Genomic DNA, 15,827 nt, shown 5'->3' with positions numbered 1-15,827 from the left:
CGTGGATAACAACGTTATTTATACATGAACAACCAAGCGTTTTATTCAAGACCGTCTGTCACTTTCCCCAGGGCCATTCTGACTGGTTCTGTTACGCACTACAGCTAGGTGTCACTGCATACAGTTGCGGTCCCAAATGCAATGTATTTACACGTATACATAGATTCATATATCGATAGCACATGCGGTGTCTACAATGCGGTCTCAAACGTAAAATAGACGCCTAATACAAGTACAAAATACATGGTTCACAGAGACCGTCTGGACAGTCATCACAGTTTTTTGCTGTTTCCTTGCAGTTTTTCTAGCAGTCATCTGGAGTTTCCTCGTCATTTGCAAAACGTGGGAAATAACAGTACGGCATGTTCATTCTGCTCTTTCCGGCCATATAGGACGAGTACATGGTATCAACGTTAACGACTGAGCAGTACTAGCCACCATTATGAGAGTTTATTTTCTCTTCATGGTCCCACGGAAGGACATTTTGACTGTCGTCCTTGCTGCTCTTTCCCGTGTCGTCTCCAGTTTCCTTCAGATACAGGTCCCGTCATTGCAGGCAACCTGATCAGTATGGCAGATGGAGTTGACTGATTTGGTAAGTCTCACACATATATGTAAAGATATATGTAAAGGACGACTTACACATACAAAATATACCTCTACTAGGCACAGACACAGCATCACAAGTTCAGTTTTTGTAGTAGTCACTTCTTTTCCCTCGTTATTTGTAAAACAAAGGAAACCGCTGCAAGTTCATTCTGCTGTTTCCAACTTTCCATATAGGACGCCATACAGTACGATATACGCCTCACCACACACACTGTGAGGATCGATCATTATAGTTGGTCCTACGGAACGGCAGTTGATGGTTCTACGGAAGGACATCCTGACTCATCATCCTTGTTGGGACAGTCCTCTTTACCATCACATCTCCAGTTCCATTGTATACAGGTTCCTTCATTGCAGGTGAACTGGTTAACCCCACAAGTTGTCACTGAATGAACAAACAATAAAATATAATATATTATGTTATTCCTGTTGTAGAAGTATTCATATGTCCCGCTTGGGTATACTATTATACATATTTCTTTTTATTCACTTCATACCTGCTTTTGGTACTGGCTTTAGACTTTTAGTTTTTAACTATTCGTCATCTGAAGATAAAAATCTCCCAAAAGAGAGTATATACATTTACTATGTACTTGATGCAATAAATATTTGCCTTACCAGGACAGTTGTCCTCGTCGCCTCCCCCTGCCCCACAGTCATTGTGTCCATCACACACCAGATCTGGGTCGATACACTGTCCATTGTTACATGTAGATAAGGCCTGTTCACTGCACGACCTTCCGAGAGGGGTCGTGCTAAATGTGGTTCTAGAAATTGAGATGCCTTGCGTTGATGGCCGTTGAGTTTCAGTAGCATCTGTTATTGTACAAGGTGCGCAGAAGACTATTAGTTTCCCATAAAACAAAATATAGTAAATATCCTAGATTCAGCATGTAAATGATGCGTAGAATAAGGCAAACGTTCAACTGCAGTGTCTAAGAAGTTCACTAGTTCCTTTGTTCAGCCAACACCTGTGCACATATCAAATGTCATAACCAATTATCTACAGCTTCTTGAGCTTTGTTGATATGATATGTGATAACTGATATGATATGATATGATATGATAGACCACAAAAAAACTACAGAACTAATGTAAAGCAACAAACGTATACAACCAAAAACATAACCATCTTAGTGAAGACGAAAAGGCGTTCTAGAAATGGAAAGTACCTGCTTGTGTAGTAGTGTATGGGTTGGGCGTTGCGGACACCGATTGAGGGTTATTACCGGGATCAATCGTTGTGGATGCTGGTCGATGGCTACTCGTGGGATGAACCATGATTGGTGTAGGTGGTGGGTCGATCGGGACATGAGTCGTTGCACCATCTGACGCTGTCTGTACGATAGGCACTGCTGTCCCGCTTGGTGGTGGACATCCTCCGACTTCAAGGCGGATAGAAAAACACAAACACATATAATTATACCATTTTGCCAGCTTCTCGGCCAGCTTCAGACCTAGTAGGGCCATTATGATTTAGTCATATGGATGAAAGCCTTTGGAAACCCCAAAACGGATGCGAGCGTGCGAATAAAACAGAAGTAAAAAAGTCACCTCCATTATGAAATCAATGTGGTCAGGAAGGTTGAACAAAACTAAAAACACAGAGAGTGGTATGCAGAATAATACGTATTTCTTATTTTTTCTTTCACATGTTCTTCTTGGACTTTGAAATTGACTTGGCATTAGTATCCGTTTTCCTAAATATGTCTTTGCAACTTACAGCATATATTCTATATACATATTTTGCAACTGCTTTATACGATTTACAGTATGACAGAAAACTTTTTTTTAAAACGGACAAAAAATGAAGCGCGCGCGGGTGTCATCCATATAATCAAATCAACATGGGATAACAGTATTACGCATTTCATTCCGTTGCAAAAACAAATACAACTACAATAAGAAACAAACAGAAATATGAAGTTATTAATACCTGGTAGACAAATTGAGAGTGGGACAGCGATCAAGACACCAATAATGACTACACCGGCAATACTGTAGAGAATCTTGTTTCGGCGATGGCAGTGTGATGTCCGTTGTTCTTCTGGCCGTGCTTCTTCAACTTGATGATCACCATTTTGACGACTGAGTTCAATGCCACCATTTTGCGCCATTCCTTTCGTTGGGTTATTAGGAGGAAAAACCTGCGGTGTTTGCTGCACTTTGTTGTCTTTAAACTGTAGAGGATAGGCATTGGAACAATCGAAACAGTCTTATACTGGTAGGAGCAGTGGCAGGAATCATTACAATGTCAAGTTGTTTCATATAACAGTCATGGTAGGTATTATCCACCAAACCCCAACACTCATAAACACACAAATCAGTTTTGTGTATCAGAACGATTGACTTGAACTCCAAATCTTTTCAAAATATGAATAAAGATCCTCAAACATACTAATAGACATAGAGGAGATAGAGAAAGCTCAATCATGCTTTCAATAGACACGTACAGTCCGCAGAATATAGTTTTGCGCAATATTATATCAATAACTTCGTCAAACATATAGTCATAGGCCTATGGCGAAGGATAACTCACCATAACTTGCCTTCGTACTTGTGGGATATCTGTGGATAGTTCTGTCAGCGCCTGTGAATGGAAGGATACTAAAATGAAAACATATCTCTACGAGTACCGTAAACCAAGGAGGTTATATAGACCTCCTTGCGTAAACAACTTAGAATACATTGTAATAAAAACAACTGGGAGTAACGTACACAAGGTAAATGATTAACGACAGTGGTCAGGCGGTATTTTGTTGTCCTAAAAATTTGACAAGAATATCAACGTGCAAATAGTGCAAGTTTGATAGATAATAGCTGAATATCAGATTAAGTCAAAATAAAGGATAGGTACCGGTAGAATCTGTTTTTCAAACGTCTGTTGAAGCATGTTACATAGACTTAGGGGAATCCCCGTGTATAGGTACTTTCCATGCATCACTACGTAGCCTGGTCCACGTAGCACCAAATTCAACAAACTTCAAAACGATTCTTATATCATCATTACATTATCATCCATAAGCTATTGTGTATATGTAATCTAGCAAGTGCAACATATTCGACGCGTAACGTTTTTTTCTGGCTGTAAGCAAATTTTAGTCCCTGTGTAACGGTGTTCAAATGTTTGCGTATTCAGGTTATGCTACTTCCGGGTTCATTTTGCTGTACACAGCGCTGTGTAACCGAACGTGGTATTTGGGATTTTTCAAGGCAAAAAAACACCTATGTACAGCATACCATGCAGATTCACACGTATTTTCTGAAGGGAACTTGTTGACAAATATCCTCGTGTAGTTTTGACGTTTTAGTATTATGCACTAGGGCAAGGCGACTACACCCAGTAAACTCGCCGTGTTATAACGGTCCTTGACGTCTCTAGTGGCTGTGTAGACGACTTAAACATACAGTATACTATTATATTTGTTAATCTAAAAACTACACGTATTCCTTTTGTCGTGTTTAAGTTCAACTCAGAGCGAACCATGCGCACCAACACTTGGCTACCATGGCTTAAAACATTATGATACAATACTGTATGCGTTACGGAAGTATTTCATGGTAGCGTGTCACAAGTAGTAAAACAATACAAAGTACAAGAGTCGTACCTCGTAACCAAACGATACTGTAGTATGAAGAATTTACCGATTTTATGAAAGAAAACTTGACCACACCTCCACCAGACGGTACAGCCTGCGAAGCAAAGTATTGTGTATTGGTACAGTAACAACCTACCTACCATACGGAAACATACTGAACTTACCTAATGTTATGTTGACACAGTATGTTGAGTTCAAAGCTCGACATGAGAAAAAGCAGTCCCAAAATCGTTACGCACTACTCGTATGAATCCCTTAGCTATGATTTTAAGTCTTGAAGTGGAAACTTTTTTGTCATACAACGTCAGAAATAGACGGCAAAGCGGAACACGACCAGCGGATGAAAGACCCCGACATACTTTGGAAAAGTACAGTGACGTCAGCAGCGATGACGTAAGACAAGGGTATTTCCGTGACTGTTGTTGGTTTTCCCCGATAAAATCAAGGGCTAATGTGGACTTTCCAGGCGTCATAAAGTGTTGACAACGTAAAAACGAAGATGAAGAAATTTTCTCTGATTTTCTGTCAACAGATCCATTTTCCTATCTCGGAAGTTAAGCAACGCGCGGTCCGGACAGTGCTTGGATGGGGGACCAACCAAGGACGTCCGGATTGCTGTAGCCTCACGAAGCTTTCCACGAAATCGTCTTCCGGGAGGGACGTAAAACGGGGGTCCCGTGCTCGAGGAGGTGCCTCGAACACGTTAAACAGCCTCATTACCCTACACATTGGGTACCTGCCTGTGGCACTGGCTGCAAATACACCTGATATTATTATATCATATTATTATAATTCTGTCAGGTGTGTGATTTACTTAATGCTGCAATATTGCCTTAGGCGCCAGGGGGAGAAGTTAAAACGTTTCGCATCGCCTCATTAGTAGACAACATATTTTGGCCTTGACTTGAGTGTCCATAGAAACATTACAGCTTCTTCTAATGATAATGCGGGAAAGATATGATCAACGTCAACAGAATTTGGAACAACATCAACATAGAATTTATTCTTTGATATGTATAAAGCATATTGATATTCACGACATACAAACAGCATATGGGTACCTGCCCATGACCTCGACAATTTTATTTTTACATAAACTAAATGTACATAGCAGTTCACATCTTAGTAAACATTTACATGCTATATTTACACTTCTCTTTGGCACTGGGAAAAGCATTATTGAAATAATGCTACGTCATATCGTTTATCATTTCCTAAAGTCATAAAATAGCACGGGCACTTATGTATCATATACAACAGTTGAGCAATAAAATTGTAGAATTAATTCCTACGTCTATACTGTATTCTTCTCTTCGTCTAATAAGGCTATACTTAACTTAACTTATAACTTATTCTCTTTATCCTGTGTGGGATATAAGACTGTCATCTAAGGCTTAAGCTTGAACATTTCTTCCATTATACTGACCATAACAGCAAATGACATACATTTTGTATAGGATTTATCATAAAATCTAAAACATATTTTACATGAAGACCATAGGCATAACAACTGTCAACGTCACATGATGATACAATACCATCTATGGTGGGTTTTCTCTTACATAAGTATTGAAGCTTCACATTTTGTAGGTTTTAAGTTTACATCATCATCTTTCCAGGTGTTGTCGCTCCTTCAGAGGAACCCCTCCCTTGACAGACTCCAGACTCTAAATTTTACATAGAAAAAGCTGTTGGAACAGCTAGACTATAGCATCCATTCTATTCTAGATCCGATTTGCTCCTCCATACACTATATATATTACTAAGAAACTCGACTGTCGCTATAGGGATGGTGAGCCTCCCTTTATTGATAGTGTGACAGCCCATCCCATATTATAACCAATCAAAACTCTTGTAACTGTGATTCTGACCAATCAAACATGGCATTGTAAAACATGTAAGGTTCATCAGCTCTCGAGTTTTGTATTAATCCAGTCCCTAAGGTATTTGACGTCAGCGTAAATTCCAGGTTTGTTCGGCTGGCCACACCCATCTCCCCAGCTGGTCACGCCCACAAGGTACCACGTGACCCCATCCTGACAAACCAGAGGGCCGCCTGAATCACCCTGTAAAGTGGTGAAGACATCATGATTTAATTGGTTAATCATATTGTTATCAGCACTTGATAAGATACATCACTGATATTACGAAAGCATTTAACATTTAGAAATAGTTTCCATGAGTTGTCTGTTATATCATTATAAAATACAAATTATTTGTATATTTTATGACATCCTCATATTGTACAATTGAAACTCCGAGAATTCGTATAAAGAAAAGGGAACTTTTTTAAAGAAAAGGGAAAAGGATGAAAATAATAGAGTAAGTGGTAGCATAGTTTTGCATGCCTGTTTTAAAACTGTATATTAAGTGATAAAATGTCTACGATAGATTTGCTGGTAGCATAGATTTTTCAGGCTTAACTGTTTTGTCTCCACGTACCCTTGTCAAAGTCACTATCAATACTATAGCTACATTTAATGATATTCGGCCTTTGATGTAAAACTATAACTACAGTAACTGCATTTAGCCCATGTGGGCAAGATCATGCAAATAAAGATTATCATCATCATTATCATAACAGAAATAAGTCATTTTTTTCTAAAAGTAAAGATCGCAATCACAGCGTAAAAGAATGAATATGACGTGTTCACCTGACAGGCATCTATCCCTCCTGCGTCATATCCGGCACACAACATCCGGTCTGTGATCTGTCCGTCATAGTGAACTGCGTCATCGCACACGGTGGTGTCGACCAATGGGACCTCGGCTTCTTGTAATGTAGTAGCTTGAACACCTATCAAAAATAAGCAACAAGGATTTTGATAAGCTAATTCTATGGCGAGCAATAGAAATAATTTCAGTAGGTTGTTCTGTTGTAATAGTTTGACTGTTGTGTTACTGAACAACATGGAAAAGTATACGACCCAGTGGTCATGAATACTAGCAAGCTGCTAATATCAGCATCACAGAGGGAAAATAAAAGTTGATAAATACAAATACAGCCAGAGGTTCTCAAGTTATGCTGACCTCAAATGTCCGGAAACACAAACAAACAGGCACACAAAGGCGAAAACAGACAGACAAGCCAAAAACAGTACCTCCATTTTTTATGGAGGCAATGGCGAATATTGAATAATAAAGCACCTGGGTTAAGCAGTTCGGATAAAAGTAAAAGGTGTCAAGCAACGTAACATTTAGAATTCTAAATTCTAACGATTCATTCTTGGATTCTTCTTATTGATGTATGTGTAATCAAATCTGTTCAAGTTACCACCTTCACAGAAGGACCACCTGTCCAATCTGACTTTTTTTATGGTCCCTTAGATGATTTTTACCATTGACACAAATATTAAGAATCCTGATAATAATGATAGTAATAACCACCTGTCCACATCGGTCCCCTGGGGGGTCTTCTTGGACAGTTTTTCCTGTATAATTCATTTTCTCAAAATAGCACTTACCACCATCTGCAACGGAGCCCCATCCTGATATCCAACAGTTTGTCCCTACAGCGAACTCGGTGTCGTCACTGGGCAGACAGACAGGGTAGACATGGTCTGTGATGTTTATTTCCGACGACAGCTCCATCAGAGCGATATCAAAATCAGTCCGGATAGCGTCATACCTACAATGGGAAAAGTTCAGAAGTTATATTCATCTGAAGTACCGCCAGTAGGTGCCCGTCTGAGTAATAAGGCTGTTGTAGTGATTTGTTACGTGCTCGATGCACCTCCTCCATCGCGGACCCCAATTTTACGTCCCTTCTGAAAGACGAATGCAGCTCCAACCTGGGTCTTCAAGTTACCAACTAATTGGAACCAAGAGGCCACAACCAGTTCAGTTGCAGGCTACGTATGGCGTCAGCCAAAAGAGATAATTCCGAGCTTAAAGTTCATATATCAAATCAAGAATGCGACTTAAAAACATACAAATAACTAGAAAATAACACATCATCCAAGTAAATGTTTCTTATCAAATTCTGAAAGAAAGTGGGCGTGGTGTCTCTTGTAATAGTGTAATTGGAAGAGAATAAACATATTGAAAATTCCAACATATTCATCTGTCGATGTATATATCAACTAATCATCAATGCATTGTTAAATGTTTGCCCTTTGTACTCATACAGTACTAGAGGCATTCCGTTGTACACAATAGGTGGAGCTGTCTTCAATACCGCCAGGGGAATACTAATTACGACAGTAGATTTGAAAGTGTTCACCTCTCATGAATGATGATCCTGTCCACATCACGTGTCTGCAGCTGTTCTGTGTTCTCCCCCTGTTCATGGAGGCCCAGGTACGCCGTCCAACTGCCGGGGATCTGAGAACTGTCAAATCATAGAAGACATAAGGTGAATTATTTTGTATCCCATTGTTATTGTTTGCATGTTTAGTTGTAGAAGACCTTACGGAAGTCGCTGTACTTCTGTTGTGTCAATAAAGACTTCTGCATAAATGCCCGATAGATACTTCAATCTCAAATTTTACTTGCACAGAACATAGCTTCAAGAGGATTAGATTAACATTTGAATTTAGCATCTGCATAAATTGTATACACATGAAATGGTATAGGGATGGATAACGGTGAACATATGGTTGAACTAATTTTCAAATGCAATGTTTGCTTGTACTTATTACTGTAGGTCGTGCGCGTTGACCAAAATCTCACTTTTGCGAATAATCAGTCAAGACTCACTAGTGTACATCGTTTCAGTCGTTTGATAAGAAAAAAATCCATTATTAACTGTGATCTTCTGCTATTATAATTTTAGGGTTAAAAACTAATCTTTAGAAGTTTACGGTGATACATCATGCTACTTACTCGTACACGCAGTGTGCCGCTGTGACTAGAAACTTGGTGTTGACCAGGGAAGCGCCACAGGAGTGACTCCCGCCGTCATGCAGAGACACCTGCCACGGCCAGGCGCCTCGGGTCGGCTCAGTCCCGCCTACGATCCGCGTGCTCCCCCTTCTGCTAGTTTCTACCGCAGGTCTTCTACCACAGGCTGTATGGCAACAATCAAAAAACGTTACTCATGAATCTCCAAAAAAAAAGAGCTCGCATGTGGCCTAGTGGTTAGGATTTGGCGCTCTCACCACCAAGGCCCGGGTAAGATTCCCGGTGTTTGATTGTAACCACTGAAACACAAGAGGCGAGTAGTACAGACTCATGGCTCCCGGGATTCGAACCTGGGCCGCCAGCCCATGAACACAACGCACTAAACCACTAGGCTAAAAGGTCCAGACCCGTTAAACTGGTCAATTGGTGGCGCTTGAGCCCCACTATTACGCTCATACTCATAGTCTGGTAGTATATTGCTCTCTTTATATCTATATTCAAAGATAACGAAGAAGAAACATGTTTAACGGAACGAAGAGGGGCATTTGGAAATAGGAATTTTCCAATAAGGCCGTTTGTTTGCACGAGTCTTTAACCCACCAAAATGGCGGACGCTTACGTCATAGGCACGTGACTGCAAACTCATGATCAGAACCATAGCGTTCAATTTTAGCATGATATGTGGTGTGATTTTAATTAGACACAAATCAGTTCTTTCCAAAAATGTTTCTTTGTAGTAAACGATTTTTCTTAAATTACTGCCATGGCCAATGCCAGCTGTAGCTATAGCCAGTTTGTTGCGGTTTAATTTCTTTACTTACTGCAAAATTTTTCGTCTCTCCCGGTCGGACAATGGTCCGTTCCATCGCACCACTGCGCAGCCTCTATACAGTTTTTGGCACTGTCGTAACAAAACCTCTGGTCGGCGCTGCAGTTTCCTTGGAGGACGATTGGCACCGCTGTTGAATTCAAACCTAATAGAAAAAAACAAGATAGTCCATATATTTTAGTTAGGCATTTCATTGTTATTTTACACAAGGTACTGTAGAATCAACTGTCTAGTGATATAGGTGAGCGATACATTTAGTTAGAGAAAATTGAATATAAATATCATCTGCATAACTTGAAATCATTCTTTTTTGCCTATTACGGGCACAGTTATACATGAACTAGACAGTAGCACATTTGCACAATCGTGGTACATTTTCTTACACTTATGATAGATAACACGACTAACTAAAAGTCTATGCCAGAATACATAATGATCACCTTGACAATTCAGCTCGTCCTCTCCTCCACTGCAGTCCCGGTACGAGTCGCATGTCAGGCTCAGCGCTATGCAAGCACCGTTGTCACAAGTGAACTCGGTAGAAGTGCAGGCTGCAACGAAATGGTTGTTAGAATATTTAAGTAGAAAAATGATATAGCTTTTAGAAGATATATAGCTGCTGCGATGATATTTGATTATGTGTTATGGAGCAATGTGCAGTTTGCTTGCAAATTGATATACAAAGAAACATTTCTTGAATATTTTTGCATTTTATTAAACAATACCCCCTTTTCATACATTTAACAATACAAATCATTCGTGTATACATAACATATAATAGTACACATTATACGTATAAGATAACGTACTTTTAGCTGTACAGTTGACCTCATCGTCACCATTGGAACAGTCGCTCTCCGTGTCACATTGCCAGCTGGCGGATATACATGTACCGTCCGCACACTCGAACTGGAAACTACTGCAGGACGCTGAAAACAGGAGAAAGTAAAGTAGTAAGGGGATCACTTTGGTATCACATGTAGAACGAAAATGTATTCATGCAACAATAGAATTTTTATTGGTCCCCTACAACTTATAAAAAGACATACAAAATAGACCTTGAGATTCCAATTACTAAATATTAAAGGCTATTAAACAACATAAGAATCACAGAATAAAAATACACAATGAATCTTAAAATTTCATTTACTAAATTTGTAATAATTGCGTACAGTTAGTTCAGTAAATGACATACATTATGAATCTCTATGTCCTGCTCGCTGAGACTACGCTATGAACTTACTCGGACAGTTGTTCTCGTCCTCTCCTCCTGTACAGTCGTGATCCCCGTCACACAACCAGGCCGGGTTGATACAATTCCCATCATCACACCCCCACAGGCCCTGCTGGGCACAGGTAGGTGGGGCTGGACAAGCAATGGAAGTATCATCTTTATTGCTTCTTCTGAATGAACTTTGCATAAAAGTACGCTAATTCAAAGTATCGTTATCTAAATGTAATGAATTTCAAACATTCATAATTATGACAATCATATTGTGAATGCCAGAGCAATTCATGGGCTAATATCTATAGGAAACCCTTCAACCCCCTTATTATTGTCGTTATCATATCATCCTTGTCATAATCAACATCACTATCGTCATCATTATGAATAACATTACTATTATCGTTATCATCATTATTGTCATCATCATCATTACTATTGTCATCAGCATTAAGATTATTAGTATCATTATCATTATTCTTGTTATCATTAACTCTTAACCATCATTGTTGTTAATATTGTATGCAGACAACTAATGTTTAATCGGCCATTAGTGTACAAAATGCAGATAACATAAACATGAAATATTTAACACTCACCGGTTGGAGCCTGAGTTTGGGCATACGGTGATGCAGTAGTTGTTGTCTTGTCATTAGCTAAAGATACAATATGACATTTCATTTTCATTGGAGGTGATATCAAAACCTACTCTCAACCTAATTCGTATTGTGTTGATGATTAGGAAATTTATATATTAGACCTATATTGATTTTGCAAAAGACAAACTGGAGAAAAAGTTGATAAGCTGTTGATAACCAACTGATTGACATGAGGTTTGAATATCAGTATATTATAAAGATAGACAGCATATTTTATACGTGTCCTGAATCTTACCAGGCAGCCACTATAGAATCACATTTTAGAGACGCTTTTAAATCAGTAATACTCTTAAAGGAACTTACTGTTTTGAGAAGGAGATACAGTCGTTGTCTTGGACGGTGATGATGAAGACATTGCTGCAAGACAAAAATAATTTTCAGTCTTGACTATCAATAAAAACAGAAAAGCATAACCTCAGATTGATAAGCTCAATTGCATGCTAATTTTTCTTCTTATCAATAATAACTAACTGCGTAGAATTTGTGGTAGCTTTTGGTGAGTAAAGAGTGGCAAGTAACTATATCAACAAAGTATTCAAAAAAATCCATTCAAAAAATTCATCAAACCACCGATGGAAGACTAATGTATTCATACCTTGTAGGACGACACCTACGGTGAGACCCACTATAATTGCCAGGCCGATGATGACAACAACTGTTACGCTGATAGCAAACTGACTGGAACAGAGCTCAGGTTTGTGTATATGGTTCTCCGTGGAATCCTTTGGTTGTGTATATCTTTGTATATCAGTCTCATTCGGTCGACGGATTTCTACTCTCGAAGTTTGAGCTGTTTGTGAGAAGCTCTGGTGTCCCGGCGTGTTGGACGGATGGCCGTCGAACGCAGGGTTGTCGAACATTTCCTATAAATAAGACACAATTGCCTATCATTGATAACTCGGTGGATATGCTGATTTGGCTAAATCGAACGAAGATAGCAATATCGTTTGAAATATATTTCTCATAATAAGTTCTCTCTTTGCCGTTCAAAATATTTAGTATGCGTGATGATATTCGAATATCCGTCATTTAGAAGAAATTCGAGTAATGTAAAACACTGCATAAAGGCTATAATATCTATCACGTACACAACGTGTAGATATCATACGGTAGTTTGTACATAACATCACATGTACAGTTCCACCAGTATTAAAAGATTTACAGTAATTGTGTTTGTTAAAATTTCTTACGTTTTCTGGGCCGGCGTCCAAGGGTTGTACTCTTCTTTGAGAATTCATTGTATTAGACAGCTATCCATAATAAATGACCTATAAGAAGGCAGGTAAGAAAAATAAGACATATTCATTCAAATCTCAAAACAACTGGAGGAGCTAGGTGTTCACAGACGCAGTTTGTCTAGCATCTGCATTAAACAATGAAACACTCAAACAATAAAACACTTAAACAATAAAACACTCACATACACACGCACACATACTTACAAGTTAGAGCACAAACAGACAAATCTCACTTATTTGTACATAGATTTATTACAAAATATCATTCACCATTAGATGTATAATACAGCCACATAATCCGTAATATCTAACCAAATCTTACCGTTATAAAAGTATTCAAATCAAATCTGAATTCCAATTATGTCTATCCTTACATAATATAGGATAATCTATCATCTTGTCATAAACTGTGGAACGAGAAAGGGAACACGGCATTAGACCCCATTTACTTACTATGTATTTCAACGGTTACGATACAACATAGTAAGAATGAAAAATACTTTCCTTTGCCTCACATAAATCGAATCGGTTGCAAGTATCACAGCAAAAAGGTTGAGAATTTAGAACATGATTGCGACATGTATGTGTAAGAATACACACGCATTCTAACCGCCATTTTGATGACGCACTTGACCTTACAGGTTTGCATATATGAGACCATCGATCACGACTCGTTTAAAACAATGACTTTGATCTGTATCCATGCATACGTTCTATGACGTGTATTGCAAATATGTAGATGATTACTGAAGATCAACAGCAGGTTGCGTAATAGGAGGAAATAAATGTTCAAAACATCATGGTGGTCCGGTATCATGTTTCACTGTGCCACAGACATGAATCTCTGCTGTCGACGAGTCTCTTATAAAACCAAATTACTTTCCAACAACATTTTGCTGCTTTATAAACGTTTAAAGTCTTGTCTATTATTCTAAGGATGTCTACTAGGGACACTAAAATCTCTGTTCTTCCCTTAAAGAAACGCTACCAGACTGTGTGACTCACCAAGCAACAATGCTACCTCCCTGTCAGTGCGTTCGTGACCATGTAAACATACACATTGGTTTATGGATTTAGACGTAAGCAGAGAGATTGACGACAAAATTGGGAGATGAATGGACGATTAGGGCGGGATAAAAAGATTTTGTTCTGTTGATTCCTGTTGAATCTTTCACAAAGAGACGGTTTTCCAAAGGGTACGGCTGACCTTGGTGGCTTTATGGTATGTTTACCGCATGTCGACGTCTTGTTTGTTTTTCAAAATATCCGAAAATTTCGAAACAAATTGTTTCAGAGGTAGCCAGTTTCTGGTCTTAAAGGGGAATCATTTGGGATCTTAATTCTTATTTTGAATAGCTCGTTTTACTGAGGTTTGTACATGGGGGTTGTAAGAACAGCCCGCGGTGTATTGTTTGCCCAACGTCTGGCCAATTGTGACTCACAAGGAAATGATACCTTATAAATATTGTCTGACGTACAGAGCGCCTACCTATAGCTGCGCTTTATGGACAAATCTTAGCGCAAGTTTTAAGATATGTATCACCACTAGGAATGTGCTCTACGAATGTACACATACTCTATAATTAACACAAATCCTGTATAAAAATCCTGTACATTCAAGTCATACACAAATAGTACTACATGTAGTTACAAACGGAAAAACGTCGATGAAACTGTTATTTCTTTTTACACATTACGGATATTTTTGTACGTTATCCCTAAAAACATATTAATTTAGTGAATACCTTTTGATTTTGTACTATTAAAACAGCATAGGGGCAGTGTTTTCTGTCAGATGTGGGAACAGTAGGACAAACTTTCATGGTTGGCAGACTACTGAACACAAATATGACCTTTTCGATACTCTTACCAGACAAACACTCTTCTGTCGTTTAACCGTGCTTTTGTATCATTTGAGCAACGTGTGTGCTATAATTTGCAAAAATTAGTATCATTTACTCAGAACTATTCTTTCCTTAAGCCCCTGCCATTCACACGTTCAACACTTACTGAAAACTATAATCAAGAGCCACCAGAGTACACAATAGTGATAGCAGATACCGTGTTCCGTGTCTGGCAATCTACACGAAGAGCTACGGTCTTGCAATCATCGACAAAAAACATGGCCCTAGAAACCCAAAATACGGAACTATACATATCAAACATCTACTGTTTACAGTTGATACATTAAAAAGTTGACGACCTTACCTTTCTACATGCCTTGCCCTTTTTGTAGTCAGAAACATATTCAGCCAGATAGATCAGTGTAGTCCAGGTGTTTAGAGACCACCATGACATACGTGGCGCTTCAAACCACTAACTCTAATCACTGTGATTTTCTATGAATAACAAACCGTCTGTCTCTTCCAAGAACTGTTTTTATCCGGGTCGGCCATCTTTTATCCATGTGACTTGTCCTTGTTGACTTATGTTGGGGGTTGTAGTCACCGATCTTTGTTTACATAGTAATAGCACACCTGGCGCTCTTTACAGGTGAGCGAAGCAGACAAGGGTAAACAAATCCCGGTAATACTGGCCTAGGGCGCCATGACCGCCCTAACTGGAGCAAAATCAACTCGGTGTCTTAAAAATGCTTCAATATATTTAGACCTGCATCCTTCGTTTAAACTAACGGTTTGTCAAGGAATATTTTCTTTCGTCGTGTGTTTTTCTTTTCGATTTCTGTATCCGTATCTCTATAGCCGGTATATGCGCCCTTCGGCGTAACACAACAGGTTTATCTGTGCCTAAAGTGACGGGCGGTGAAATTCAAATCTGAGTGTTTGAATCCTAATCCTCTCTACCTTAGCGGAATCTCTCCAAGGT

The 15,827-nt window shown here is 39.0% G+C and overlaps 1 protein-coding gene and 1 long non-coding RNA gene across 2 annotated transcripts; both read right to left on the bottom strand.

Moving 5' to 3' along the window:
• Positions 1-1,784: 1,784 nt before the first annotated feature.
• On the bottom strand, positions 1,785-3,200 carry LOC136424106 (uncharacterized). The gene is made up of 3 exons (XR_010753820.1): positions 3,149-3,200; positions 2,546-2,789; positions 1,785-1,994 (listed from the first exon to the last, which is right to left on the bottom strand). It is a non-coding gene; the product is annotated as an uncharacterized lncRNA (long non-coding RNA).
• A 2,905-nt stretch (positions 3,201-6,105) lies between these two features.
• On the bottom strand, positions 6,106-15,439 carry LOC136424083 (suppressor of tumorigenicity 14 protein homolog). Its single transcript, XM_066412506.1, has 14 exons — positions 15,210-15,439; positions 12,954-13,031; positions 12,359-12,626; positions 12,067-12,120; positions 11,704-11,760; positions 11,123-11,245; positions 10,689-10,808; positions 10,320-10,430; positions 9,872-10,024; positions 9,033-9,216; positions 8,431-8,538; positions 7,673-7,836; positions 6,863-7,005; positions 6,106-6,274 (listed from the first exon to the last, which is right to left on the bottom strand). The coding sequence occupies exons 2-14, from the start codon at positions 12,999-13,001 to the stop codon at positions 6,116-6,118; spliced, it is 1,692 nt and encodes a 563-aa protein (XP_066268603.1). The 5' UTR covers positions 13,002-13,031; positions 15,210-15,439; the 3' UTR covers positions 6,106-6,115.
• Positions 15,440-15,827: the final 388 nt, after the last annotated feature.

The sequence above is a fragment of the Branchiostoma lanceolatum genome, chromosome 18 (genome assembly GCF_035083965.1).
Source record: "Branchiostoma lanceolatum isolate klBraLanc5 chromosome 18, klBraLanc5.hap2, whole genome shotgun sequence".
Lineage (NCBI taxonomy): Eukaryota > Metazoa > Chordata > Leptocardii > Amphioxiformes > Branchiostomatidae > Branchiostoma > Branchiostoma lanceolatum.
This window is presented reverse-complemented; position numbering and strand designations above follow the sequence as displayed.

Coding starts and splice junctions, on each gene's coding strand:
- LOC136424083 (XM_066412506.1), bottom strand. CDS start 13,001: ATGAATTCTCAAAGAAGAGTACAACCCTTGGACGCCGGCCCAGAAAAC. Junction 8,539..9,032: donor GCGGCACACTGCGTGTACGA/GTAAGTAGCATG, acceptor ATGATTTGACAG/TTCTCAGATCCCCGGCAGTT. Junction 6,275..6,862: donor GAGGGATAGATGCCTGTCAG/GTGAACACGTCA, acceptor ACCACTTTACAG/GGTGATTCAGGCGGCCCTCT.